General features: G+C 36.1%; 1 protein-coding gene and 1 long non-coding RNA gene across 2 annotated transcripts in view; one reads left to right on the forward strand and one right to left on the reverse strand.

Moving 5' to 3' along the window:
• LOC149483754 (uncharacterized) overlaps nt 1–27937 on the forward strand; it is a 92281-nt gene that overhangs the window by 33511 nt on the left and 30833 nt on the right. The gene's annotated exons all lie outside the window — the stretch shown is intronic.
• The window catches only part of LOC149483757 (uncharacterized), a 190310-nt gene that overhangs the window by 4398 nt on the left and 157975 nt on the right, over nt 1–27937 (reverse strand). The window contains exons 9-26 of the mRNA XM_089702006.1: nt 23539–23650; nt 21790–22015; nt 19399–19493; nt 17279–17515; nt 15400–15541; nt 13904–14055; nt 13052–13161; nt 12465–12625; nt 11272–11529; nt 10537–10700; nt 10426–10464; nt 9873–10038; nt 6842–6982; nt 6085–6358; nt 5192–5382; nt 983–1538; nt 660–897; nt 34–342 (exon numbers count right to left, since the gene is read on the reverse strand). Of these exons, the coding sequence (XP_089558132.1) occupies nt 34–342; nt 660–897; nt 983–1538; nt 5192–5382; nt 6085–6358; nt 6842–6982; nt 9873–10038; nt 10426–10464; nt 10537–10700; nt 11272–11529; nt 12465–12625; nt 13052–13161; nt 13904–14055; nt 15400–15541; nt 17279–17515; nt 19399–19493; nt 21790–22015; nt 23539–23650 (3571 nt within the window). The remainder of the gene's footprint in view (nt 1–33; nt 343–659; nt 898–982; nt 1539–5191; nt 5383–6084; nt 6359–6841; nt 6983–9872; nt 10039–10425; nt 10465–10536; nt 10701–11271; nt 11530–12464; nt 12626–13051; nt 13162–13903; nt 14056–15399; nt 15542–17278; nt 17516–19398; nt 19494–21789; nt 22016–23538; nt 23651–27937) is intronic.

Consider the following 27937-nt stretch of genomic DNA (forward strand, 5'->3'; position numbering starts at 1 on the left):
TTATAAAATAGTGAAATACTGAAAAAAATATACCTTTAGACGTAAGTCCGGATATGGTCTTTTACATTTTTCAGTTTTGATTTCATCCAACTCGTCTTCACTGGGTGAGATACACGTGGTAGTATCGCTCTTACTATCCGACTCCATCTTGGCTCTGGGCATTCTGGGCGAGGGCAGTGGTGTGGGCAGCGGTGTGGGCAACGGTGTGGGCAGTGGGGTCGGCAGTTCGCGGATAGGGGATAGGCACTTGTTGATAGAACTTGGCACTTCGAGGAGGATGGACGGAGGGTGGAGTAAGTTGCTTGATGATGATGGTTTGTGGGCACTTAGCGGGTCCACAACCTAAAAAATCATATAAAGATATTAAAAAAAAGTTTTCATCTTTTAGAAACATCAAATTGAATCTAGTATTTCATTTAGTACTAGCGGTCCGCCCCGGCTTCGCCCGTGGTACCTACATGTTTAAACTATCCTATCTCTCAAGTTGGATCGAACTGCACATGGTGTGCGAATTTTATTATAATCGGTTAAGTGGTTTAGGAGTCCATTGAGGACAAACATTGTGATACGAGATTTATATATATGTATTAAGCTTTTAATAAGAGTGTTGTAATTTTCCATAACCTTTTACTTATTGCTACATTTCAATTATAAGCTACCTGAATTTCAATAGTATTATGCGGTCTAGCGATCGGCGAGTCAGGAGCTAACGACGGTATATGCGACGACGCTATCGACACGTCGTCAGCGTCGATCGTATCGTCCTGCGGCGAAGAAGCGCTCGGGGAACTTGACACAGAGATAGCGCCTGATGAAGCTCTCGAAGCGAGAGCCGCTGATGACGAGAAGTTGCGGAACATCGCTAGAATTGAATCCGCGCTGGAAATTTTAGGCGTCCTGTAAAAATTGCGTTTTGTAAAACAAAGCAGCGGAATGAAAGGTGACAATGTTTATAGAATGAATGCGACGGTTCCTCTATTACCTAGAATATTTCTTTAATGATGAATGCGCTAATGTTAAATCTAAGCTCGACATCGAGTCGCTTCCTTGATTGCTCGATGTGCTATGAGGCGATCTTACTTCGACTCCGGGTGAAGGCGGTGTGCTCGACGCTTTCGCTTTGATCGTTCGGTCGGATATGACAGCCATCGGTATTGTTATAGTGTTCACCATGTCTACGTCCGAACTGGAACTCATCTCTGCGGAAACTTTGTTAAGCAATCTAGCGAAAGTTACTTTTTTCTCTAATTTAGGATCCGATATTTGTCGCATGGAGGGTGAGGTTGACGGCGAGGATCCTTCACTAGCGAACGAAGTGTCTTTATTTTCTACTCCATATTCTACAAAAGCGGGGGCGCTTTCGACTGTACTCAAAGTTTTCTTTTCGGACATTTGTATCAGCTCCCCCATGGTGATTTTTTTCGAATGATCATTTGCAGCCGCTGGACTTATAAGTTGTTGTAAGATTTGTTTCTTCTCCGCTGCATTTTTCTTGGTCGGTGTTGAATTATTTCGTTTTTTACGCGGTGAAGGTGAACCTGTACATAAAGAGAATATGAAGAGTCGGAAAATTGGCTCATTAAGTTCTACAAAGCGTAAACAGAACAACAACAACACGACGATTGAAATATAAGATTAAATCATGCACACTATATTCATTGTATGAACATTAAAGGTGCATCTAATGAAAGCCAATCATTTTGGTTTTAGACTTTCAAAGTTTTTTTAATATAGTCCGGGAGCCAGCAGCAGATTTTATGACCAAGTTCCTCTCAAGCGGTAATTAGTAAAATGCATCAAAGTATAGTATTATGAAGCCTCGTGAACGTCAGCTGGAGCTCGGTTGGGGGGAAGAGCGGTTGTAGCCTCCCGTATCAGCTGACGGTTTTTCCACCAAGATACAGCCAGCTGACATATATATTTATCCACAGTTACATATAAGCTATCATCAGGTAAATTTTTCTTTAAAAATAACGGAAAGAATAATGGAAATAACGGAAAATAAATTTTTCTTTAAATTTAACTTTCATGTTCGAGACACCAGCTGACGTATAATACACCATGTTGTAACCAGCTGACTATTTTTTTTCGTTGAGATATTGGGTTAGCTACAATTTGACAAATTTTTAGCTAAGAGGAAATGAATCAATGAATGTATTTTTTTTCCTATGTGCGTGGGAGGCTACAACCGCTCACCCCCCCAACCGAGCGCCAGCTGACGTTCACGAGGCTTTATAATACTATACTCTCATGCGTCTGACGAATTATCTCTTGAGAGGAAATAATGAACCAAATTTGCACCTGGCTCCCTAACCAATAAATTTATCAAAGTTAATTTTTAACGATACAATATAACTGCAACATAAAAGGATAATCGCTAAGATGATTTCCATCTAACATTTGTAGGACATTGCTATATGTCATTAGCGTTAACAATATTTAAGAGTTACAAAAATTAAATAATATTAATACAAAAAATAGCGTTGGCAGAGAACAGTGTCCACATGCATGAAAGCTACAGTCTAAATGAAATCAGATTTTACATTGTCATAAAGTATTTTTTGAAAAGCTCATAGTAAAATTAATAGAAAGTAGTAATAGAAGCAGAAGAGAAGCCATAAGAAATTGACAATGAAATATCTGAAGAAGATTTGGACGATCTAAAAAGGTGCTAACGTAGGAAGGAGCGTCTATACAGAAGATGCGTGTAGTAAAGTGCAAACATCAATCTCGCTGAAGTAATTTAGCATTCCAGAAAACGTGTCATTCGGGTTGCAAAGGTACATCCAATAAGCTATGTACACACCGCGCGCTCCGCATTGTAATGTGCGTGTGTGATTGTTACTAAGTTTGATGAAGAGTCGTGTGTTGTGGCTTGTGATGAAGCTGTATTATTGTAAATACAGTGTTGGGTGAGGAAGCAAGTATCCTGACGTATTGTACGTCATAGTAAACAATTGAAGTAGTTAATACATTTTTAAAGTTTTACAAATGTTTAATTAAAATACAATAATAAATTACAATCTTAGCTTTAGGTACTTGTTGTGATCTTAGAAGTACAGACTAACGACGACATCGAAAAATGAGATGGTAAAATGTATGAATATGGTCGGACGTTATGTCATTGGCGTAACAACACCAACGAAGGCACGTAGAAATCTCTTTATTGAGGATGAAGTATGAAAGAAATAGTACAATTTGCAATAAAATCTAAAAACGCTGAAAACTGTATAAAACATGTGTACTTATTTCTCTTGTGTACATGTTACTATTATTTTTTACAAAGCACACGACTGGCTTATACTAGCCAATTTATTAAGTAGATAATTCTCAACGGAACAACTGTTTCGTTGGCGGTTGTTACGCCGTGGGGAGTGCGGAGAGCGCGGCCGCTCCGCTCCTTACGTGTGGGCGGCGGCTTTAACAGATCGTCCAAACTAAAGGTGCGCGCGGCCCGCGGCTGCGGCAGGCCGGCGAGCCCCGCGCCCGACGGCTTGCGGATACCGAGCCGCGTGAGCAGCGTGCGGCCCTCGGCACCGCCCGCCCCGAGCGCCCCGCCCGCCCCGCCCCGCCCGCCGCGCGCCGCTCGCGCGACCGCTGCGGACAAACACCACCCGCCTTACCGGCCGCCCGCTCAACGCTACCGCGGCAGCGATAGCGATACCGACACAACGTGTACCGACATAACGCGAACCGACACAAAGCGTATTGACACAACGCGTACCGACACAAAAATGCGTAGTGACATAACTTGTATCGAGATAATACGATACTGACACAACGCGTATTAGACAACGTGAAACAGATGCTACACGGTACGGACATAACGTGATATCGACATAATGCGTACCGACACAACGCGTGCCTACATAACACGTACCGACATAACACGTACCAATACAACACGGTACCAATATAACATAACGCGTACCGATTCAACGCGGTGCAAACGTAACACGGTGTCGACACGTGATACCTACACAACGCAGGCGATTAACGAAGCACTACTCTCATTTTATTTATTTATTTTTATTTATAACACTTTGTTCGCTCTTATTTGGTAAAATTAACAAATACGACGAACAATAGTTGAGACTTGATGACTAACCTAACCTAACCCATTACGCGTTGAAATTAAACTTTTAAACGTGAGAAATATAGCACTATGGGTAAATTTGAGTAAAATATTGAAAAATGAAATCTTTTGTCGCGATATTAATTAGTATTTGATTATAAAAAACCGGTTTAATAAAAAAAAATCAAAGCGTACGCAATTTACAAAAATTTTGCTACAAAAGACCTATCATTTCCATAATTTTATTAAGTCCGCGGTAGGTATTGAACGCACGGCCGGCCCCAACTAAGTCACCTACCTGGTCCGCCTATCGCTACCCGCTAGGGCTCCCTCTGCGGCACGGCGGCGTACCGCTGCCGTTCGCCTCTCGACGCTGTTTCATAGAAACACTAATGCAACAAGTAGTCCTACTTTATGATACTTTTTCTATATGATGTACAGTTTTGTATACTTTTGCTCATTTTGTATACTTTTTAAGGATATTGTAGAAATACTATTCAGTTTGCTTGACCGTCGACACAGTTCTTGAAATTATGTGGATTGTAAGCAATTTGAAATCGTCAACAAAAATACTTTACACAGCATTCAATTTAATTAGTTCTGTGTCTATATTTTGCTGCATTTATTTAATTAAGTAGAACTACTGATCGAATTAGTTTTTCTGAGGCGCGTCATAAAGTATTTAAAGATAAATTACAAGAATAGATATTGTTTTAATAACCGTTGACACACAATATTCTACGTACTTAGAGAATATCATCTTACATCGCAAAAATATTAAATTTATGCTATAAGATTACTTTTATATGATAGAATCTATTGTTATTCAACATTAAGATTACGAGAAAATTGCGAATGTTTAATGTTTCATTTTCTATAGACTTTTGTACCAGAATAACATTTTGGTCTACTGCAACTTGTAAGCAAACGTTAGCAATTTTCGTTACCATAGAAAGAAATGAGATCAAATCGACAGCTTGTGTAGTCAAGTGCTTCAAGTTCTGCCTAACTAAAGCCGTTAGTGTAGATTTACCTAAAATACGTGGGAAGCTTGTGAGGTTTCTGATTTCTTTCCGTGTTCTGTGCCTTTATGGAAAATAATGAAATATTACTTACGTCTCGCACACCTGTCTGCTTCTTCTGCTAAGAGTTTTTCTATTTTTTCTGGAAAGTGTCGTTTTGCGCACCACACGAGGCCGACCATACCCAATACAGTGAACACGGCAAATAAGCCGAGCCAAAATGGTTCCTGCATCATTCTGGTGCCCAAACCAACGATGTTGGGGGTCGGGTTCGGTATTTCACATCTGAAATTATTTTAAGTTTAACAAAATTTTATTTGACTTTTGTGATTTGAATGTTCTACTGTATAATATTTTCAATTGTTAAAGAAACAGTTGTTTTATTTTTTTGTACTACTTTCTTGTTACTTTAAAATGAAAACGATATTGTGGTTTTTTCATATTTACTAAAGTAGCATTGGACAATTGTGTTCACCTCTCTAGAGGGGATTTTATTGGAAAAGATTTGTCGTTATCTTCCTTGTACACATAGTATCACCGAATATAACCTGATTGTAGTGCAGTGCAGTCGCTGGCTACAGTATGTTGTGCGCACTCAAAAAACACAGTATTTTTATCATTTAACCTAAAATAATCGCTTAGGCTTTACTTTACTGACAGTGTATAGAAATAGACCTAGCGCTGTATATTATCTACATTCTGAAGTTAGTGCGGTCTCGGAGCGTGGATAAAATGCATTAGTGGTGAATGATAAAAAAACGACGTGTGGGACTCGGGGACTGCGGCGGTAAAGCTATTGCATGCTATGCCTTCAAGCCACACCTCCGTGCCCGTCGGAGTGAGGAGCGTGAGGTTTTTTCGTTACGGAATTTCTCGATGCGGTCCCCGCGCTTAAGGCCCGCGATAGAAGCTATGCAATAGCTTAAAATAGAAATATGTTGTTTGCGATGATCACTGAGACGCACTCTACTCTCTACTACTACTGACCGCTTGCCCTTCCAGGAGGGGTTGCACTGGCACAGGAAGTTGCCGGCGCGCTCGAGGCAAGCCCCGCGGTGGTTGCAGGGCCGCGCGGCGCACGCGCGCACGCGCTCGTTACAGCGCCGCCCGCGCCAGCCGCGCGCGCACGAGCAGCGGTACCCGCCCCCCGCACCCGCACCGCCCGCACCGGCCTCATCCCCCCCGACACCGCCAGACCACTCCGTGCAGTTTCCGTATATGCATGGGGAGCGCTCGCACGCGGTGAGGGCGCAGAACGCGCCTGTGCGAGAGAACGCTTGGTCAATGAACTTGTATGACGTAACAAACTGTACCGCAGTTTCTATCACGTAAAAAATATAAAAATGGAAAAAGTCTGATAGTGCTTGCCGAGCTACTTGCCACGCGTCTGAACGTACCTTTCTGCTCATTTAACTTCAATCCAATCATTCATAGGCAATTTATATAGGTACGACATACATAATAAAAAAAAATCTTTTTTTTTTGTTGAAAAAATGTAAAATCGAAATTCACTGAACTACACGGAATTTTAAAAATTAAAAATATTAAGTAATAGTGGCATATAAAATTGATAATCGACTATGTGTTTTAAATTCACACTTCTTTTAAAGAAAATGGTCCTTCGAGCTAAAAAGTAAATATATGTTTCCGAAATAATGTGACACAAAATCATATTTTAAAAGATATTTTTTTAAAAAAAAGCTTTTAACTCGTTAGCTTTAAAATTTATAATTCAATAACTTACCTGTATAAAACCCAGAACATTGACAGAAGTTTCTGGAATCATTTGCAGTGCAACGGCCATCATGGAGACAAGGGTTTGGGTAACACGAATCTAAATTCGTTTCATCGGGAAGCGCAAGCATTTTGTTATGGTATTCGGGATCTGAAAAAAAAAATAATGAGTTTGTAGCTGTTCATTAGTTGCTTAATTTTTAGAACATTATTAGCTTGAAATAAAACAACCACAGAAAACAACCAATCAAGATGACTTATAGCAATACATCAATCGTGTTTACAATTTGTAAATATTTAACCTTTCGCGTACAGTCAGAAGCATAAATATATTACCATTTGCAGATTAGCAATAATATCTGTCATAAGAACGGGTTCAATAATATCTGTCTGACCGTATACAGCAAAAATATCTGACATTAGTAGGCAGCATAATAAAGTGGCATCAAAATTATGTGACGAAAATGTTACAGCAAATAATTGTGACAACCTCTCGAAGCATAAATATGTGACGTCACCTAGGAGGCAATAATATCTGACACAATTTTATAATTCTGTATTGTAAAATATAATTGATTCAAAATTGACAAAAAAGCATAAATATGTGACACTAGCTTTCCGCCCGTGGCTTCGCCTGCGTTTTCACAGAAATACCGCATAGTTCCCGATCCCGTGGGAATTTTGGGATAAAACCTATCCTAAGTATTAACCCAAGTTACCCTTTATATGTCTGCTAAATTTTATTGTAATCGGTTCAGTAGATGTCAGTAGTATTTGCGTGAAAGAGTAACAAACACACACATACATCATCATCATCATCATCATCCTCACAAACTTTCACATTAATAATACTAGGTTAGTAGGATAGGAAGTAGGATTATAGTAGGACTAGTAGGATAAGATAGGATAGGATTTTAAAAAGGCCAAACGTTTTTTTATTGAATTAGTGTTTTGTATTTTGCTGGGGTAAGAATATGAACAAAAGACACATTATATTTTGTAAATATTTTTTTTATGAAATTACGATAATTTGATAACTTGCCATAATTTTCGATACTCAAGAAAATAATAGCAATATTATAAGTAGGCTAATTATAGGTAAATGAAAATGAATAACGGAGCAATCGTGTCAAACGCCGCTAACGTCAAATATAACAAAACATGTGACAAAACAATTTCTAAATAATACACGAAGGTTACACTGAACCTTCAAATAAAATAGATCTACCCAAGTGGTCATTCATATAAGTATATATATGAATACTTTAATTTTGTCATGATATGATATCCTTCTAATATAATAAATGCGAAAGTTCGTGAGTATCATGTAAGGATGTTTGTTACTCTTTCACACAAATAAAAGACAAAATGGAATTTAGCACACTCATAGAAGGTAACTTAGATTAACGCTTATGAGAGCTTTTATCTTGGAAATCCCACTAACGAACGGGAACGGGAACTATGCGGGTTTTTCTTTGAAAACGCAGGCGAAGCCGCGGGTGTTAAGCTAGTAGGATATAATATCAAGACATACAATATGTAGTATACAACGACGGCACATATTAATTAATATGGTAATAATGTTTTAAAACAACGTAGTCAAAATAAAATTTATTTATTTTGTACTAGATTTCCGCCCGCAGCTTCGCCCGCGTTTTCAAAGGAAAACCCGCATAGTTCCCGTTCCCGTGGGGTTTCCGGGATAAAACCTATCCTATGTGTTAATCCAAGTTACCCTCTATATGTGTGCTAAATTTCATTGTAATCGGTTCAGTAGTTTTTACGTGAAAGAGTTACAAACATCCATACATCCATACAAACTTTCACATTTATAATATTAATTTTGTATTAATTCAATATTAAATTGAAAATAAAATTGCGTCAGATATTATTGCTTCCTATTTGATGTCACATATTTATGCTTTTTGTGTGGAATCAACGCAAAATACAGAAATATAAAATTGTGTCAGATATTATTGCCACCTAGTCGGTGTCACATATTTATGCTTTGTGTGAGGAATCGATGCAAAATACAGAAATATGAAATTGTGTCAGATATTATTGCTTCCTAGTTGAGGTCACATATTTATGCTTTTTGTGAGGAATCGATGCAAAATACAGAAATATGAAATTGTGTCAGATATTATTGCTTCCTAGTTGATGTCACATATTTATGCTTTTTGTGAGGAATCGATGCAAAATATAGAAATATGAAAATGTGTCAGATATTATTGCTTCCTAGTTGATGTCACATATTTATGCTTTTTGTGAGGAATCGATGCAAAATACAGAAATATGAAATTGTGTCAGATATTATTGCTTCCTAGTTGATGTCACATATTTATGCTTTTTGTGAGGAATCGATGCAAAATATAGAAATATGAAAATGTGTCAGATATTATTGCTTCCTAGTTGATGTCACATATTTATGCTTTTTGTGAGGAATCGATGCAAAATATAGAAATATGAAATTGTGTCAGATATTATTGCCACCTAGTCGGTGTCACATATTTATGCTTTGTGTGAGGAATCGATGCAAAATACAGAAATATGAAATTGTGTCAGATATTATTGCTTCCTAGTTGATGTCACATATTTATGCTTTTTGTGAGGAATCGATGCAAAATATAGAAATATGAAAATGTGTCAGATATTATTGCTTCCTAGTTGATGTCACATATTTATGCTTTTTGTGAGGAATCGATGCAAAATATAGAAATATGAAATTGTGTCAGATATTATTGCTTCCTAGTTGATGTCAGATATTTATGCCGTGAGAGGTTGTCACAATTATTTGCTGTAACATTTTCGTCACATAATTTTGATGCCACTTTATTATGCTGCCTACTAATGTCAGATATTTTTGCTGTATACGGGCAGACAGATATTATTGAATTAGTTCTAGTGACAGATATTTTTGCACATCGCCCCCTAGGCATATATTATTGCTCGTGACTGTACATAATTATATGTATATGATATCACAATAAGCTCTACGTGTGCAAGTCAGAACTTTAATATCAACAAATACACAAACTCACCGCTATCCACACTTATCTCCACATCCACATCCAATGGAGTACTATCAGAATGTTGCGTAATGATGAGTGTGTGTAAGTTGGAGCGCACGAGTAACGGGCTTGTCGCAGAGACGCCCGCGCACACCGCCCGCCGCGTGCCTGAGTTTGAGGTGTATGGGTCTTCCACCTGGAAGATAATGGAGTTAAGATTATTTCCAAAAGCTTTAATAAGATAATTATTTGACCATTTAACAACGACATAGCGTTTTTAGTTTAGCACGTTTGTAGTTTCCTACTGTTAACTAATTTTGCAGTTCATTACTAAATTTGAGTTGATTTGAAAATATGAAATAAAATACAATAATTCGAATTGACGCATGTTATTTAACATCCTAGACACTAGGATACTTAAAAAAAAACAATTATATTTAACCGAAAATGCATTAACTTATAAGTAAACATAATTAAAAATAAATGCAAAGCCTCTCTGATATAATATACACTAGTTTATTAAAATTATTAAGCATAAACATTCCATTTAACAATAAAGTACAAAACAGTTCTCTATACGCACCTCAATCCACCCCTTGCCTTCCCCACACGGCCACAGCTCCTTCACCCCACCCTCTCCATCCTCCCCACTTCCCCCACCATCCCCACTTCCCCCATTCCCCCCACTCGCTACCGACGCAAGCTTCGCAGCACCAAACGAAACTCCTATAGTATGTGCGGGTGGTGCTACCGCTCTATATCGCACGATACCGTGGTATGGGAGAGGCCAATTTGGAGGTGTAATGTGGCCCCGAGTGGTAGGCAGTTGAAGTACATGGGTTATGTTGAGCGAGTTCACTGGAATGCAATATGTAAAAATTCAATAGGGGTACGATTTGACCCGAATGGACGTCGTTTTGTTGGAGCACGTGGGTTATGTTGAGTGAGCTCACTGGAATAAGTTATGTGACAATTTAATACATAAATATATTAAAATAAAATGTTCAACATTAAAAATTGTGCTATCGTGAGACCATTACAATACAATTACGACAATGACTTAAATTTTGCAGATTACGAATTTTGTCAAAATTATAATTGGATTGTAATGACTGACAATTGAATTGTAATGTTGTGAAAATAAAATAGCGGACTTGAGGCCCAGTTAACAAGTTAAGATATCGCTTGACATGTAAAACTTAAAATTAACAAACTTATCTACACTCCAAAAATTAAAATTACCTGTCTTATAATGCACCACGAATACAACACGAGCCACATTGGATTCCGTCCTACATATCGCAAACGTAACATTCACATTTCTGGAATGTTCTAAGAACTATTCCGTCTAGAATAACTTCTAGGAACGAGTCGGCAGATGGCACTGTGATATTTTACGACACAACAATTAACAAACACACAGACATACCCATTTCATAATGCGCCACAAATCCAATTCCCGTCACATTAGCTCCAGTTTTATACCGCAGACGTAACACTTCATTTTCCGATACAAATAATCCACCAGTGAGTAAACTCGCGTTCTGGAATGTTCTAAGAACAGTTCCATCTAGAATAATTTCTAGGAACGAGTCGGTAGATGGCGTTGAAATGTTCTGTGATACGCCGTTGAGGAATGTACCGTAGCCGAAGTCGTAGTGGCTTATGTTGAGGAACACGCGCTTGCCTGGAAGAGATTGCAAAATAAATATATTATTGATGAATTTATTATAGAAGAATTTTGGGTATTGTGTATTGAATATTTTAATAAAAATTCACTAACGATAAAATTGACTCAGTTTTAATATACTTGTCTATAAGTACTAAATTCAGTTAGTTTGTAAATGTATAGTTAGTACTACGATTAACATGAGAAAGATATGGGCAGTTCTTTTACATATTATATAAAAATTTCAATAAAATTTTTTGCTATCCGATTATTTTTAGTAAACAAGCAATTATTATTAAAAAAACAAAATACCCGACTGCACACGCATACATATTTTTTTAAAGGGAAATTTAGAAAAAATATTATTATGTCTTTATCCCGTGGGACTTTTAGGATAAAATGTATCCTATGACACTCCCGTAATCAAGACAAATCTAACGATACCTCATACATCAAAACCCATCAAGCCGTTTAGGCTACAGGTGGTCACAAAGGAAAAGACATACATACATACTTACATACACTCGAAAAACATTACCCTCCTTCTTTGGCAGTCGGGTAAATAGAGAGAATAACATAATCCTGATAACATTTCCACGGTTTCTTTCAAAGTTGAATCAAATCTTCTGTTTTACAAAATATTAAATTTCAATTCAAATTACTACAAAATTCACATATGTATATATAATACTAGACTAGATTTCCGCCCGCGGCTTCGCCCGCGTTTTCAAAGGAAAACCCGCATAGTTCCCGTTCCCGTGGGATTTCCGGGATAAAACCTATCCTATGTGTTAATCCAAGTTACCCTCTATATGTGTGCTAAATTTCATTGTAATCAGTTCAGTAGTTTTTACGTGAAAGAGTAACAAACATCCATACATCCATACTTACAAACTTTCGCCTTTATAATAGTATTAAGATAAGATAAGATTAAGATTACAAAGTCACGTTACCTGCCGGCGCCAATATATCAATAGTGCAATCCAAATCCGGCAACAAAAAATGCGGGTAGTTGGGGCTCGAGATAGTTCCCGCTTTAGAAGTGTACGTGCGAGAGGGACAGTCTGTTAGTTCTACAGCCTCCCATGTGAGTGAGAAACCCGTGCCTTGTATACTGGAAGGGTAAATAATTGATTTTTTGATGTAATATGTAGCAAATATACCTAAATAAATTCATTAACATCAGAAAAAAATCTAATTTTAATTTGCTTATGCCTATTTTTAACATTAAAATGTACAAGTATTTATGTTGTTTTATATCTGATAAAGGCTTTTGCGCATTAAAATTGATAGGTTTGGTGTACGTTTACAACCTAATAAAAAAATGTTGTGTGGTTTTATGAAACCACGGTAATAGTGAAACTGTTCGAACGGTTCCGAACACTGCACTCGGCAGTCGACCGTCACGCGACATGCGCTACATAGACAAAAAAGTTTGAGACGATGTAGGTAATAAAAGTTTCACTTTAAAAGATTTTGTTCAACATAGAATAGCTAAAGATTACAAATTCATAATAAATGTGGGTAGTTGTATACTCACCTATAATCAGAGTGAAAATGAACTATAGCCTCATTGCTCGATGCGACCCAGCGCACTTCACTTAATGTGCCGCAGTACCGAGCCGATTTTGTTCCAACCACGTCGCGAAACTGAAATACATAAGAAAAATAGTAATAGAAATATGAAGAAACGTATTTGTACAGAAAAAAATCATAAAATCATAATATACTTAAATATTTTTAAGTGTAAGAGGAAAGCTTTCATTTTCCACACATATCATGCAGCTTCATGCAAGTAATGCTTCGCGACCTGTTAACTGTGAACGTCAGTATATATTACGTACCTAGCACCTTCGTAGTACATAAATAAAAACATCAAACTACTAGTTTTGAATAAGTATAACTAAGATGTTTTTGATGTTAGCGAATCACCACACAGATTTAAAGGCGGATATTTATCCGCCGCAACGATGATGCAGAATATTTATTTTCTCTTTTATATTTATTACCAACAAACTAATTAATGTATTAAAATACACTATTTAAACATGCAATTATTGATTTTATTGCAATTATTGACACAATGATATAGCTAATCACTTCAATATAATCATAGAAACCGCGTACGAGACTCACTTGTTCCGTTTCACTCGCGTACGGTAAAGGGTGGGACGAGCTTGTTAGCATACGCAGAGTGCGAATCAGGAAGAAATCTTCAAGAATAAAGTAGCTTTATAAACTCACTACAATATAATGGTACAGACAGTCCTGCTGGTACGCGATGTACAACTAGTACGAGGCTTACCTGCCTTGTTATATTCGCGTACGGTATAGGGTGTGATGGGCTTGTTAGTGCAACTAGAGAGTAAAGTAAAGCAAAGTATACACTAACCTCAACATAATCATACAAACAGTCCCTCTGATACTCAATGTCCACATCCCGTAACACGAGCACGAGGCGGGATCGCGGTACTCCGCGTACGACGCTCACTTGTTCCGTTTCACTCGCGTAAGGTAAAGGGTGGGATGGGCTTGTTAGTACTCCTAGAAAGTGAATATGCTGTAATTAATATTATAAAAAAAATATGTGTAATTCGACAGCAATATAATAAGCAATAGTTATATATTAGTACTAGCAGTCCGCCCCGGCTTCGCCCGTGGTACATATTTACGTTTTCTCTACGTAAGCACCATCCTCGTACTTCAAGGAATATAATAAAAAAAGAATTAACGAAATCGGTTCAGCCGTTCTCGAGTACCAACACATTTTGCGATTCATTTTTATATATAAGAAGACTAGCAGTCCGCCCCGGCTTCGCCCGTGGTACATATTTACGTTGTCTCTACGTAAGAATCATCCTCGTACTTCAAGGAATATAATAAAGAACAGAATTATCGAAATCGGTTCAGCCGTTTGTGGAGGAAGGAAGGTGGAATTCCTCCATCGAAAAAGGGAGGATCCTCGACCAGTCAACTTGACTGGCCGGCCGTTAAGGCCCCGATGGATGATGTCGGAAAGTTGTATATATAGCTCTGTAGCGAAAACATTTCGCTTGCGCGATTCAGAGCGAGGTGTCGCTACACGTTCTCGAGTTATGCGCTTACCAACACATTTTGCGATTCATTTTTATATATAAGAAGATACCAGAGAACCTATCAATAATGTTGTACCTAACGACTTTATCAGGTGTGTGCAAATTGCAATGATTGCTTTTTCATCCACGAGATGATTCAGTTAATCATGCCAAGCAGCCATCTCACTTTGACTTCTATTCGTGTGTGCGTTAGGGTGCACTCACACACATCAGTCACCGTCAAGTCACCGATGACTGATCGGTGACGGTTTGTGTACGTATTCACAAACACCAGTCACCGTCATGTTGTCCGTCAGTCACGTCGCCGGTTTGACTGAATCATTGAACACATACATCAGGTTAGTCAGTGATTAGACGTGTGTCACCCTAGAGAACATGTAGCAATTGACGGTAGCACGACGCTGACTGAACTGAGACGTGACGGCACCGGATGAGTGGGGATAAAAGTATGATACATGTATGGAAAGATTATTTGACGTGCCTGACCGGTGACGTCACTGATAGATTTCGTGCCGGCGACTGTCGTGTGGGAACAGAGTCATACTAGAACTATTGATACATATTTTTTTTTAATCCTGTCCGGTGACGTGCCGTGACGGTGACTGATGTGTGTGAGTGCACCCTTAGTGTAGCATTTTTGAAGATCGAATGTTATGTTGGTAACACATCTATAATCTATATGTTTTACTTAGGTACCTATAATATCATTGGGTGTATGTATGTATATCGTTTATAACCCATCTAAATCTCATTATAATCGTGTGTAGGTATGTTTTCGCCTGTAATCACTCACCACTAGCGCCCTCTACAGTCTGGTTGGAACGCACCAGCCGCGCGGCGAGGCGACGCTTGCACACAAACCCGCCCGTGAGAGAACAACGACGTAGTGCCCAATATAACCCGCTCGGTTGTGACGGTACGGGGGAGGTTTTCCACTGCGATATATTTTTTTATTTTTATTATCTTTATTTGGGATAAAAAAAACAGTAACACATTAAAATAAACAAATGTCGTATACAATAACATTCACAAATGCATATGAACGTTTACAATTTAAATTAAAACATCAAAATGGTAAATTTTTTTACTTAGATTGTAACTATGTTAAGTGTGTTAATGTTTGTATGGAGATTTAATATTATAGTATTTATTTATACAATTTAAAAACTAAGAAGCCCTCATGAATTTTATTTAATCATGTATGGAATTAGTAAGCTTTTACAGTGTAGAGTCGGGTAGAAACTTAAAGACCAACCAGATAAATAAGCTTGCTATTTATCCAACAACACCAATACATATAATGTTTACCACGAATATATCCTATCCCTATTGTTTTAAAAGTAAAGATATAAACATATAAGTAATTTCAAAGTTAAGTTATTGCAACGTTTAAGAGGCTACAGCAACGTGGTTACAAGTAATAGCCTTAATTAAAGAAATAATCGCGTTAAGACTTGGTACAGCTACAGCTGGTTGGTCGAAACCTATTTAAAATGTTTTAATTTCTATAAGTTCAAAATTGTCGTATTGTATTTTATTTCAGTTTCCTTAATCCTTATACATAATATTCTAGAAATATAAAAGTTTATTGTAATGCAAATAATATTATAAACAATCCAATATGTTTGTTTGGGCACATTTATTGAGCAAACACATATTTGTCCCAACGACCAACGTTACTATTGAACGAAATATTGCTGTTATTGTTTGTCAATATTTATTTACGGCAGTGATGTTAATTTTTTGGTAGTTATTGTTTTTTTCAATAACTTTGCAATTTTGCTTGCAAATAAATAAAAGTTAATATAAGTACTAGGCCACACTATTGTCTATATGCTTTTGTTTTACAAAGAAGAATACTAAACCGAACATGAAGACTCGATATAAAATACTTGTGACGACTGTAAAAATTACAAGCAAGTTTATCGCAAAATCCCCGTCATTTAAAAATAATACATCTGCATTTCCGACCGAAAAAGGGTCAGGAAGGGTAAAGTGAGAATGATACAGATAAAAAATTGTTATCCATTCAAATAAGGGTCGTTGCTTACGTGACACATTTCTTAATATTTTTCTGCATGGACAAATGTTGACAAATGAGCTGCTGGTAAATTTTTATTCGATTTTCAAAATTTTTTGCGTTTTTTTTTAATAATTAAAGTCTCAATATAATATTGCTTTTATGTCATATCTAGAGAGTTAAAAGACTTTCACGTCGCTGATGAAATTGAGTGAAACAGCGAGATCGATCATAATTAGTTGGATGAAAGGATTCTTACTTTGGGGAGTAGATACTACATATTTTGAAAGCTTTCCACATTCGTAAAATACGTTTATTTTTATTAAAATTTTGGGTTACACGTTTATTTTTATGATTGTGAAAGTGACCGATTGTGAAAAAAACTTGATTTATATAGTGTTTACTTACGAGTTTTCTTCTCGTTTCATCTTTACATTACATTGAAAATATAAAAATCTTAGTTACTTAGATTTTTATATTTTCAATGTAATTTATTATTAGCTATTATATATAATACTAAATCTATCCCTTTGGGTGCTAGCCACGCGCCAAGTCAGTAAGTACACTTATCCAGCGCTGTCCCTATAATATTATTACACAAGGCTCGCGCTGAGCTATTGTATCAGGGCAGCGCTATGTCAAATTATCTTACCTGCACAGCCAAACAAGTATCACCCGCTTCCTCCGTATCATTGTACGGCGGCCACGCGGTATATCCCAGCGCGGACCCATCGAGCCACGCTAACGGCGCTTCCAGCGCTAACTTCGCCCCAAGCCAGTGCACTACACCAGCGCTGTATTCCCCGCTCTGTCGGATGCCTGATACGATAAAGCGCTGTTCTTCCGCTGAATGGATGGACGCGAGTTGCATGTTGAGGCCTTCGCATATCTGCGGATGGTGTTAGTTTTTTAGTGTTAAGTTTTAGATGGGTGTCGAATTGGCGTTTTTTGTTTCGAGTTACATGTAATTGAATCTACTTATAACATCATGGTCTAATATGTGGTACCTACCTACCTACTACCTTACTAACATTAAATAAGAAAAATAACATACCTAATTCCGTAAGTAACGCAAGTTTAGAGGTAATTTAATAAAAATAAACTAAAATAACGTGTAGCTACTTTAAAAACTTATATAAAGTTTTTACAATTTTATATATCGAAGTCTTGAAAAGTCTTGAACGAGTTTGCAGTGCAAATATTATTTCTCTCAAACTTGATTCCACGTGATCTTAAACAAACGTTTCGAGCTACGAGGTATTTCTTAAACATACAAGCATAATTTTATAAAAATATAAATCTAACTTCTGGCTTTCTTATTTGATGTAGTAAAGAGGCTATAAAATAAATATGTGCACTGAATTAAGACGGTTTTACACATGATTTAGCGACAAAAGGGAAATTTGTCGTGAAATAGGAGTGAAAGGTTTATTTACCATAATGATAAATTCTCTATTCCTACGTTAAATAGCTAGAATTTGCCTTTTATCTTAACATCAATATATATAACGCAAATTATTACATGTCCAAAATGTTATAATAATCCTCCGAGAAAATTACCAGCATGGAACTGTAAAATCGCAGCCGTCCTAAGGGAGAAATAAATTCGCAGAACGCGCTACAAGCTTGGAAACCCAATTGTATAAAAGGATATCTCTTGAAATGGGTACATTTCATCGTTTGAATAACAAAACATCTAACTCGCTTTTGTATTTCACTTTTATTTTATCGCACGGAATGAAAAGAGTAGACAAATTGTAGGGAAAGTATTTCGATTTAATCATAGTATACAAGATTTTTCGTCAATAGTAATGGCAGTGACAAGATTTATCATTTATTTTAATTATAAAATTTTAATGAATATTTCCCATATTTCATAACTACCATATTATTTATTGTGAAAATGCAACAGATCGTATAATTTCGGATCAAACCGCAAAGAACCTAATTTTAAACAAGATAAAGGTATAATTTAAGACACAAGTAGCTCATTTCCCCGAAACAAAACTTCTCCAGTATACGATCGAAATACGATCACACAAATATCATTCGATTAACACTAGATTGCGCTGCTGATCACTACCAAACTCACAATTCGGAACTCGCAACTCAAACAATTACAATAATCAAGAGCGCAGATTGACTAAATTACCCGTGGGCAAAGTTAGTCGGGCAAAGTGAGTTGCGCTCGTTAGTCGTATCGATTCGCAACTTGGCGGCGGGAGAAATGATCCAAAAAATTGCCAACACCATTTCACACTCCGCTTCGCATCTTCGAGATTACTTCTAAAACACTTTATTAGCCAAACTTTTCGCATTTTTTTCAATTTTAAGTTTTGTGTCACGTTTGCGCTGTGCTTATTAGATTGAATTTTTCGAGTGACTTTTCTCGATGCAATTTAAATCCGTTTGTTTGATGATTCAGTTATTATTGATCTGTGTTCAACGTCGTCATTTGTTGAACTGCGTTCAACGTTGGAATGTCTTAACGTCTGATATCCTAACTACCCTTCTGTGGGTTATCTACAAAGTTACTAGGTTACAATACTTCTCATACTTAAGCTTGTTTTAGTTTAAAAACCGAGTCCGATCGTATTTAAGGGATTTTTTACTTAGAATAGTTATTTATGGTACTATTAAACGTCACACAGAGCTCTTAGACTACATCCGTAACAATGATGGATGATAGCAGCAGAAACTTTTACGGAAAATGCACAATCATTTTCCATTACTTGCGATATGAATTGCATATTTTATCAGGAAATATCTCACCTGCTTCGCCGTGTCCCAGGAGGCTCGCGGGTAACCAGAGAATAGATAGCAGTAGCCGTTGAATAGGATTTGCTTCGAGTCCATACATGATTGAGCTGAGAATAAATACTTGCATTATTTAGTGAGAGGGAAATATCTCGTTCCTTAATAACTGTAAGAATAATAAAATAATAAAACAGAGTGCATTTTTTTAATTATATTGTTTGGTACCACAGGTACCTATTAAAATATAGGATTTATTAATCAATAATTTTTTTTGATTCGTTTTGATATCGAAAAGTTTTTCTTTTATTTTTTTCACAAATTATTAGCTTCTCAGCTATACCTAGATGTTTAGTCTGTGTGTCGATTTGTTTATTCCTAAAAATAAACTACTCATAATGCATATTCACCTAAATATGAATATAAACAATACACAAATGATCAATATACTAAATTGGCAATGCCTCTAAACATTTAGTAGCCATTCCTCGAACATGTCGAAACTCCGCACTCGATCACTTCACAAGCCATAAACTAACCTTACTTAACTATCGCATCTCTGTCTCGTCTCAAATAAAACTAAGCTACAGTAAGCCGGTATAAGCCCGGCTTAATGGAGCGGAGTATAAGCCGAAAAGATGATACAATAGGTACAGTGTGCAAATATTGTGCACGAATGAAAACTTCAAACGTCTAGCTTTAGAGAACCTTTTGTTGCTATTGATTTTTCATCTTTATTAATCTCTTTAGTTAATCGTCAGTGCAATATTTTCTCGTGCTCGTTCTTTAGAGGGTTTATACAACATATTGTGAATGTAATAGCGTCTTTTTTTAATTTACAATGTGATTTGTAGTCGTTGTTTGCCGCATTTGTGTTTTATGATTTCCCAAGAAAGATGTCGAATTTCAACTGCCAGACAATCCTACTATACTCATATATAAATGCCAAAAATATCTAAAAATAAAACACTATAAAAACATTCCCACCCAAAATGCGAACATTTAAAATGTGGCCGGCATAAAACGCCACGAAAGGTCCACTCAAGTCGAGCTCGTCTGAGGACCATCCACTCGATGGCTCTACACTGTATGACTAATTAATATCTTTTTAATCAAGGGTATCCAATATTTATTGGGTATAATTTGCACTAAAAGTTCTGAAATATTTAGACCTGGGCTCTAGTGAATCGTCAGTCAGGACTAGTTTTCTAATTGCGCATTTTAATATTGAATTTTCGTGTTTTATACATATTTATATAACATATTATTATATAATTAGGCTGTGTAAGTATTAATTGCATGCGAATTTTAGTCCTAGTTATCTTGCTTATAATTATTTATATAAAATGTAATATTAATTATTTTGATAAAATGCTGTATTTCAGGTGAAGCTTTCGCAAAGTTTTCGTTATCGACTGTTCTACTTCTGCACGATGTAAAGTTCATAAAAACGATAATTAGTTCCAAAGTTGATTGCATGCTATTTAAACAAAACCAAGTCTTTTTACGTATATTTGCACACCGCTGCAAACTTATCTTATTGCCTCGAGAGACAAGAACTACACAAGTACGTTCAAAAACTTAATTAAAACTAGGACAAGCCGGCTAGTTGGATGCTAATAAAGTTTAAATGCAGTCCATTGTGTAAACTATCACAATGCGAGAAGGTTGTTATTTGTTTGTACGATCTGTTGTAGTGGCGACTGGAGTTAAGCTAACTTGTTTCGATATTATGGTACAAATAATCGTTAATTAAATGTAAAAGTCTCATCGTCCTGAAGAGGAAGGATTTTTCCCTATTAAGATGCTTAGAGTAACTGGAAGAGTCATATTAAATCAGAAAAATATTTAATCGTTATTTATTATAAGGGGTGTAAACATTTAGTACTTCCTCAAACTTTTACCACCTTTTTATGAGATAAAGATAGTTTAGCGTGATGAGAAAAGCAGACTTTTAACGATATTTTTTTGTTTTATCACCTCATTTGGTATTTATTAGTAATAACTATGTCTTATGTTTATAAATGATAGTTTTTATAGTTGCTTTAAAGATGAATCGATTTTTGGCTAGTAAAGACGTAACTGTTCTTATCACTATTATATAATATTTTTCAATACTAAAACATGTGTTTAAATCAGGCAATAGGTAAGTAAACATATTAAACAGTGTTTAAAAAACTTAAAATATTACACCGTTTGTCAAAATAAGTTCAACATTGTAATAAATTCATAGAACCACAGCACACCACACACATCCATTTTTATCACACTGTCTCGTCAAATATTGTGTTTCTTTCATACAAATAATAATCAGTAAACCAACTCAAAGCACAGCCCCCCCCCCCACACACACCACACAAAACTCACAATCACACACCCACCCAACAACTCACACCCCACAATACTCACAATCCGCCAGCGAGATCTTCGCCCGATACCCCGCGAAGTGCCGCTCATGGTCAGACCGAAACCGCAGTCTCAGCACGTGTCCCCTTGACCGGTGTCTCAACAGTTTCAACTTCCCCCCCCAGTCCCCGCACACGCGACGACGTAACCCCCCCGAAGTGCTGGTGGCTCGCCAGCCAGCACTGCGACCGTCTGATTCGGGTAACGGACTTGCTAGCTCTTCCAATACCTGGAAAAGTATTGTTTCCTAGCAACCATTGTGGTGTATAAACAACTAGACTCACGATAGTAAAAAACCTAAAGAAAGCAAATAAATTAAACAATGTTAGAGCTGCGTTGTAGAAAACATTCATTGAAATTAACACCTCATATCTTGTGGTAATAACTTATGTTTAAAGTCTTTTGTATCGCTTATAAGAAACTCTGCCTGCACGGGAGGGTTGAGTTTTGCTTTGGACAATTTTTTAGCGTGAGTCTAGTTCTTTAAATTGTACGTCAATGCTTGTAGCAGTTGTAGCTGACTATGTCCAGTCAAAAACAATTAGGAATTAGAAAAAACATAAAAAATTAAAGAAGATTATATTTTCTATCATAATATCAGTGATTATTTTTCCAACCCAAATATCGACCAATAGAATTGCACCATTCGACGTCGACGTCGACGTCGATAAGTGAAAACTCGTCTAAACTAAATTTTACAGTATGCTGTATAATTAAATTAGGAATTAGCATATTTATGGTACAAGTCGACTATTGTGTGTCGGCGTTTATTGCACGCAAAATGTATATAGACGATCTGTGGATAATGGCACTGACTGCTTTTGTATATTTTCTAATATTTCTATTGATATTCGTTGCAAGATGAATAAAAATAACGAAAACAAATAAATAGTCTATTGCGCAGTTTTAGCTTAAATTACATGAGAAGAATACATGTTATAACATAATGTCCGTTGGATCAAATATTTCCTATTTATTAGCAAGCATAAATTTCTTATTTATAAGCAGACCCATATTCTAGTAATAAACTGCCTACATCGCGCAATTTTCTAGAGCGAACGTGACCAAATTCAAAACATGTACCGCTCCCATTTATCCAATTACTTTAGCATTTAAGGAACACATTAACTGTGCTGCTGTAAAAATTTGGCATCGTTTAAAGTTTAAAATAAAAAAAATCGCTTAGTTTTGTTCTCCACTTGGGCGACACCCAAACCGTTTCAAAGTCATTGAGTAAATTACTGCCATTATGATATGCTAATGATCCATACGTAGAGGACAATCTTGAGCGGGTGTTCTCGACGAGACAATTACCCATTTTATTGGCTCATTGAAGCGATTTGACGGCTAATTTAGTGGAACATGTAAATAGTAATGTATGCAAATTGCTAGTAACTTGATTAGGGACATGGTAGGTACTGTAGATAGAAGAGAAATGTATTGCTATAATATGCTGCTTCTTTATGTGAAATGAGACGAATTGTGGTAAATTGAAAAAAAATATTTTTAAAACTTAAAAGTCAATTTTAAGTACTGCAACGGATAGTATACTATCATAACCTTCGAAAATTCATAAGCATATATACGAATTTCATAAGAACTCTCTCATTGAATACCAGCAATTTGATGTTATTTAGGAAGAGAAACTCAATTATCTAGATTGGTACTTAGTACTCATAGAGATAAAGAATTTACGTCCAAACATGTTTACAACATAAACTAAGTAAATTAGATAATAAAAGCAACAAATACCTCGTTTTCTGAGCTGTACGAGTGATGATCTTGAACGGTCCAGTCTTCTGATCCATGCTCGGTGTTGTTCTCTAAATTCGGCTCCAATATCTCTAAGAAGTCGTAACTGCAACTAAAAGAAACAATGTCAATAAAATGTATGTGCCTGGAATGTTTATCGAATTGGTCGTTTTTGTTTTGTAGCTTATCTGTCGATTTTATGGTTCTTCGTTAGAAATATAAATGTGAATAGTTTTTCTAGTTAATCAGAAAGTTAAACAGCTGAAATATAAAGGACGCCAGTATATTTTTTTAAGTTAAGAATGCTATACATGGCTCAGCAATTGGTAATATTATCATCAACTGTAATAACAATTTGATGGCCAGCGATTTTTCGGTAACCTTATCTTGAGGAAAACATCAACTAAGGGCTCAAAGTCGAACTCACATACAAATATCACAGATATACATAAAAAGGTCTTATTTTCCGCTACATTCGATCAAGGAAAATAAACGAACACCAAAAGAAATCTTACAGACCATGTTTCCAATTCATCCCAATTCGGACCCAAATACTTTTACGCTTGTTTTTCAGTTTTCACTTTTATAACAGAGGAGATGGGAAATTTGTTCGACGTCAGTTCGGAAGCGAAGCAAAACATGAATAAATAACACCTGCTTCACTTCCGTACCCGAGTGGAGAGAGGGCACAATAACAGAGCCGGCTAATACCGTGTTACCTCACTCTGGCCCAATATCGGCCCAAGTAATATCATCTCATCTGATTTGCCTTCGAGTTACAAGCGGAAGCGATTCTGTTACAATCATAGTAGCCAAGACTCGCAGAGCCAAACTGTGGTATCATTACAATAAATAATTTACGAAGTTACAAATTAATAACGTAAATCATTCATTAATTTTTCATCCAGTCAATGCAGAAATTAATAATTGTTTAACCCACAAATGAAAATTGGTACAGTCAGAACAATTATAACCTAAGACGATTTTATCTGAACCATGAAGGGCCATTCCTAAATTCTGTAACCGAAGCACATGTGATTTTTGAGGAAATAAAATTGTAGTAGGATTAATGTTTTCCATAAAACATTTTCCTCTCGCTGGCTCCCGTACCGCGACCGCACATACACAAACACCTGTATTTGGCAACTCCATTTACAATATTGATTCTATGCCGGTTGTTTTACCCGTTTTGTACGTGCATTCTGTGATGCAGAACTTGAATATTACTGTAATTTGTATCGGAAATGGAATTTCCTTGTTAAAGTTTAACATTTTCAGTCGTCTTTATGAGGCATAAGGTTGAAAATTGTAGTGTCATTATCCAATTTTGCAAATGTCAAAGGTGATGTTTGATCATTGTAATGGATGTAACTTAAGAATGATAAAATTTTAAGGTAATAATGTTGAGTACCTTATAATATCTACAATGTGTATTGAGTGATGGATTAGTAAGTTATTTCTGTAGTGACATTTTGTGGTAGACGTAATTGGACACTTTCTGATTACAATATATCATTTTTATGGAAACTTTCTATCCTGCTTTATTTTTGTATTACGGATACAAGATAACTATAATATGTACATTATATATTTCATAGATATAGAAATAATATAAAATTCCAGGGACTACATTCGTATGTGAAACTAGATAAAAACATCTAGAGATCTATCGATGGAAATTCCAGGGACTACATTCGTACGTGAAACTAGATAAAAAGCTATCAAGAGATCTATCGATCGGATCACATGTTTCCACATTGCTCATCTTTATAATAGCCCAATATTTATAAAGCCTAGTGATGATACCATGGCGAATACATCATACCGAAGTAAAATGTAAGTTAACGGCATGTTAGACATCCGCTCGCTCGTAAACCGGTAATGGCTTCGATTTTTTACAGCTGCGTCCTTCGACTAATGGCTCGGCTAAATTTGCTGGATGTGCCAATTCAGACTTAAAGAGTAATGGTGTGATTATTGCGGATTGAGGAGTTATTAAAGAGTGTGATTATAGGGGTCGTATTCGCCGGTAGCCAATCTTGCGGCATTAATCTGATGTAATTAAATTTGGAGCGGAAAATTTAATTTATTGGCTCGGTTAAGGTTTAGGGTTTAGGTTGCTAGCGCCTCTATTAAGTTTAGATCTAATGCTTCATAAACAGTTGATGGATTTTAAATACAAGTAATCGCAAAAAACTACGCAATGTAAAAACTAAAAACACAAAATACAAAATCTATTGACGTTCCCAGTAGGGGAGACCGAGGGGTTTTGAAACAAAGGTGAGTTGAAACAGTCTGGATTTCTCCAAACTTAAAACTGTTAGCGATCTGGCAACGTCTTTTTTAACCAACTCCCTCCACCAGCTATCGCGTCAGTTCATGCCGATGACGTCAGTTGTGCAGTTGTGTAGTTCTGAATGACATGTGCCGAAAATCGTAAAAAGTAAGTATTTCATGATTTTTTACGATGCTCGTACTTTAATATTGGTATTGTTTTTTGGGTTGAGTTATATACGTTTTAAAAACTTATTATCTATTGATTCTTGAAATATACTTGGTAAATTTAATTTCTGTGTATTTACTGCTTGGTCGTGATTTGAATAAAAATTGGAAGGTTTTTTCTCACCGAGGTGATTTGAAACAGACTGTTTCAAATCTCCTTGTTTTCAATTTAATATCTGATTTTAGCTAAAAAGTACGAAGATTATCGGATTTTATTGTTGATTTAATGTGTTTATTTTTTTAAGCATGCCTACTGGATGAACTAAAGCAAGAATAAGTTTAAAACCAGGCTGTAAAACTAAAAAGGTTAAGGTTGTCAAGAAACGAAGATAGTAATGAAGAAGAAGAGGAATCCTGCTGTATTTGCTGTATGGAATCCTATTCAAATAACAGATCCAAAGAAAAGTGGGCTCAATGTCTGAAATGCCAATTGTGGGCTCATGAAACTTGTGCTGGTGGAGAACTTTGTCTTTGACATCTTGTAGATTATTGTTCCTTAAATAGTTTATAGTAGGTACTGATTGTAATACATACTTAAAAAACGACTGATTATTAACTATTTTATGTCAAAGATTTAGTTTTATAAAAATGTAAAACATTTTGTTGATTTGACTGATTATAATTGATGTTACGCGTGTTAATTTTTGGTTATTTAGGTGTTTATTATTTGTATTAGACCTACTTGACTGAAATGTCATTAAAATATTACTTATAAAAGTCGTTGATTACTTGAAAATATAAGGTTTAATTAAAACCTTTGAATTAAATCATCATTTTTATTTTGCAGCTCCTATTACTCCCCAAAATCATTATGTTTCAACTCTCCTCGACCTCTGTTTCATCTTACCTCGGTATGAGGGGAATTGAAACAAGTTGACTTGTTACGATTAAGTAAATTTTTAACCACCATCTTTAACGCTTACCGTTTATTTATGCTAACCATTCGGAAGTGTATAGAATAACCTATCGATTGATACCAGTATCATAAGATTTCTGATAATAGTATGAGTTATATCAAACAAAACGTGAAAATTGTTTCAACTCCCCTCGGTCTCCCCTAGCACATTTTCACAGCTGAGGTTGAAACAGTTTCAATAGTTTCCATTAATAAAACAAAAATATTTGAGCCACTCATGGTTATGAGTATTTGTTTTCGTACTCCACGATACACCCGAATTCACACAAATATTGGATTTATCAACGAAAAAATATGCATAAAATTTTAGTTGAATTTTTCGTTAGCAAAGTCATACGACGTGAAGTTTGAGCACACTCCACGTACAAATACGACTTTTTATATTAAAAAATGAATTTAAAATGAACTTTCAAGGGGCTTACTTGTAAAAGGCTGTCCACGACTGCATAGAAACTTGGAAGTTGAAAGTTCTGCGTGAACCAGTTTACAGTTTGTTTTACCCATTATTTTTAAAGAATATTCGCCGTATTATTTCTCAAGCGGGACCTATCTTAATTTTAGATGTCTGTGGTATTCAAGATTCATGCTCACTTGTAAAAGTGTTCTGTTCAGTCAAATGACTTTTTAAGTCTGTCTAAAAATGATCTTCGTAAAAGGAAGAAGAATCAACTGTCGCAAAGATGTTTGTATGTTTACATTTTATTATCTATGTATGAACAATTATTTGCTGCCACAAGGAAATACTTGACAGACTTAATTCCCAAGCAATCTCGATTTAACTTTCTAAAATTTTACATATTATGCTGACTCAATGGGGAATTTGTATCAAAATTTAAGTTAGGATTTCATCATGAATTTCATATAAACATTTACAACATAATAAAAATTTAAACCTTTTTACTATCATTCGTACCTAGACACATTGCTAACTCGGTTGAAATAGAAAGATTTACGATAACTTCACCCAGATCTAGGCGATGT

This window comes from Colias philodice, chromosome 12 (genome assembly GCF_061535455.1).
Source record: "Colias philodice isolate Cphi_HAF_F1 chromosome 12, ilColPhil1 Martin Lab GWU primary, whole genome shotgun sequence".
In the NCBI taxonomy this organism is placed as follows: Eukaryota; Metazoa; Arthropoda; class Insecta; order Lepidoptera; family Pieridae; genus Colias; species Colias philodice.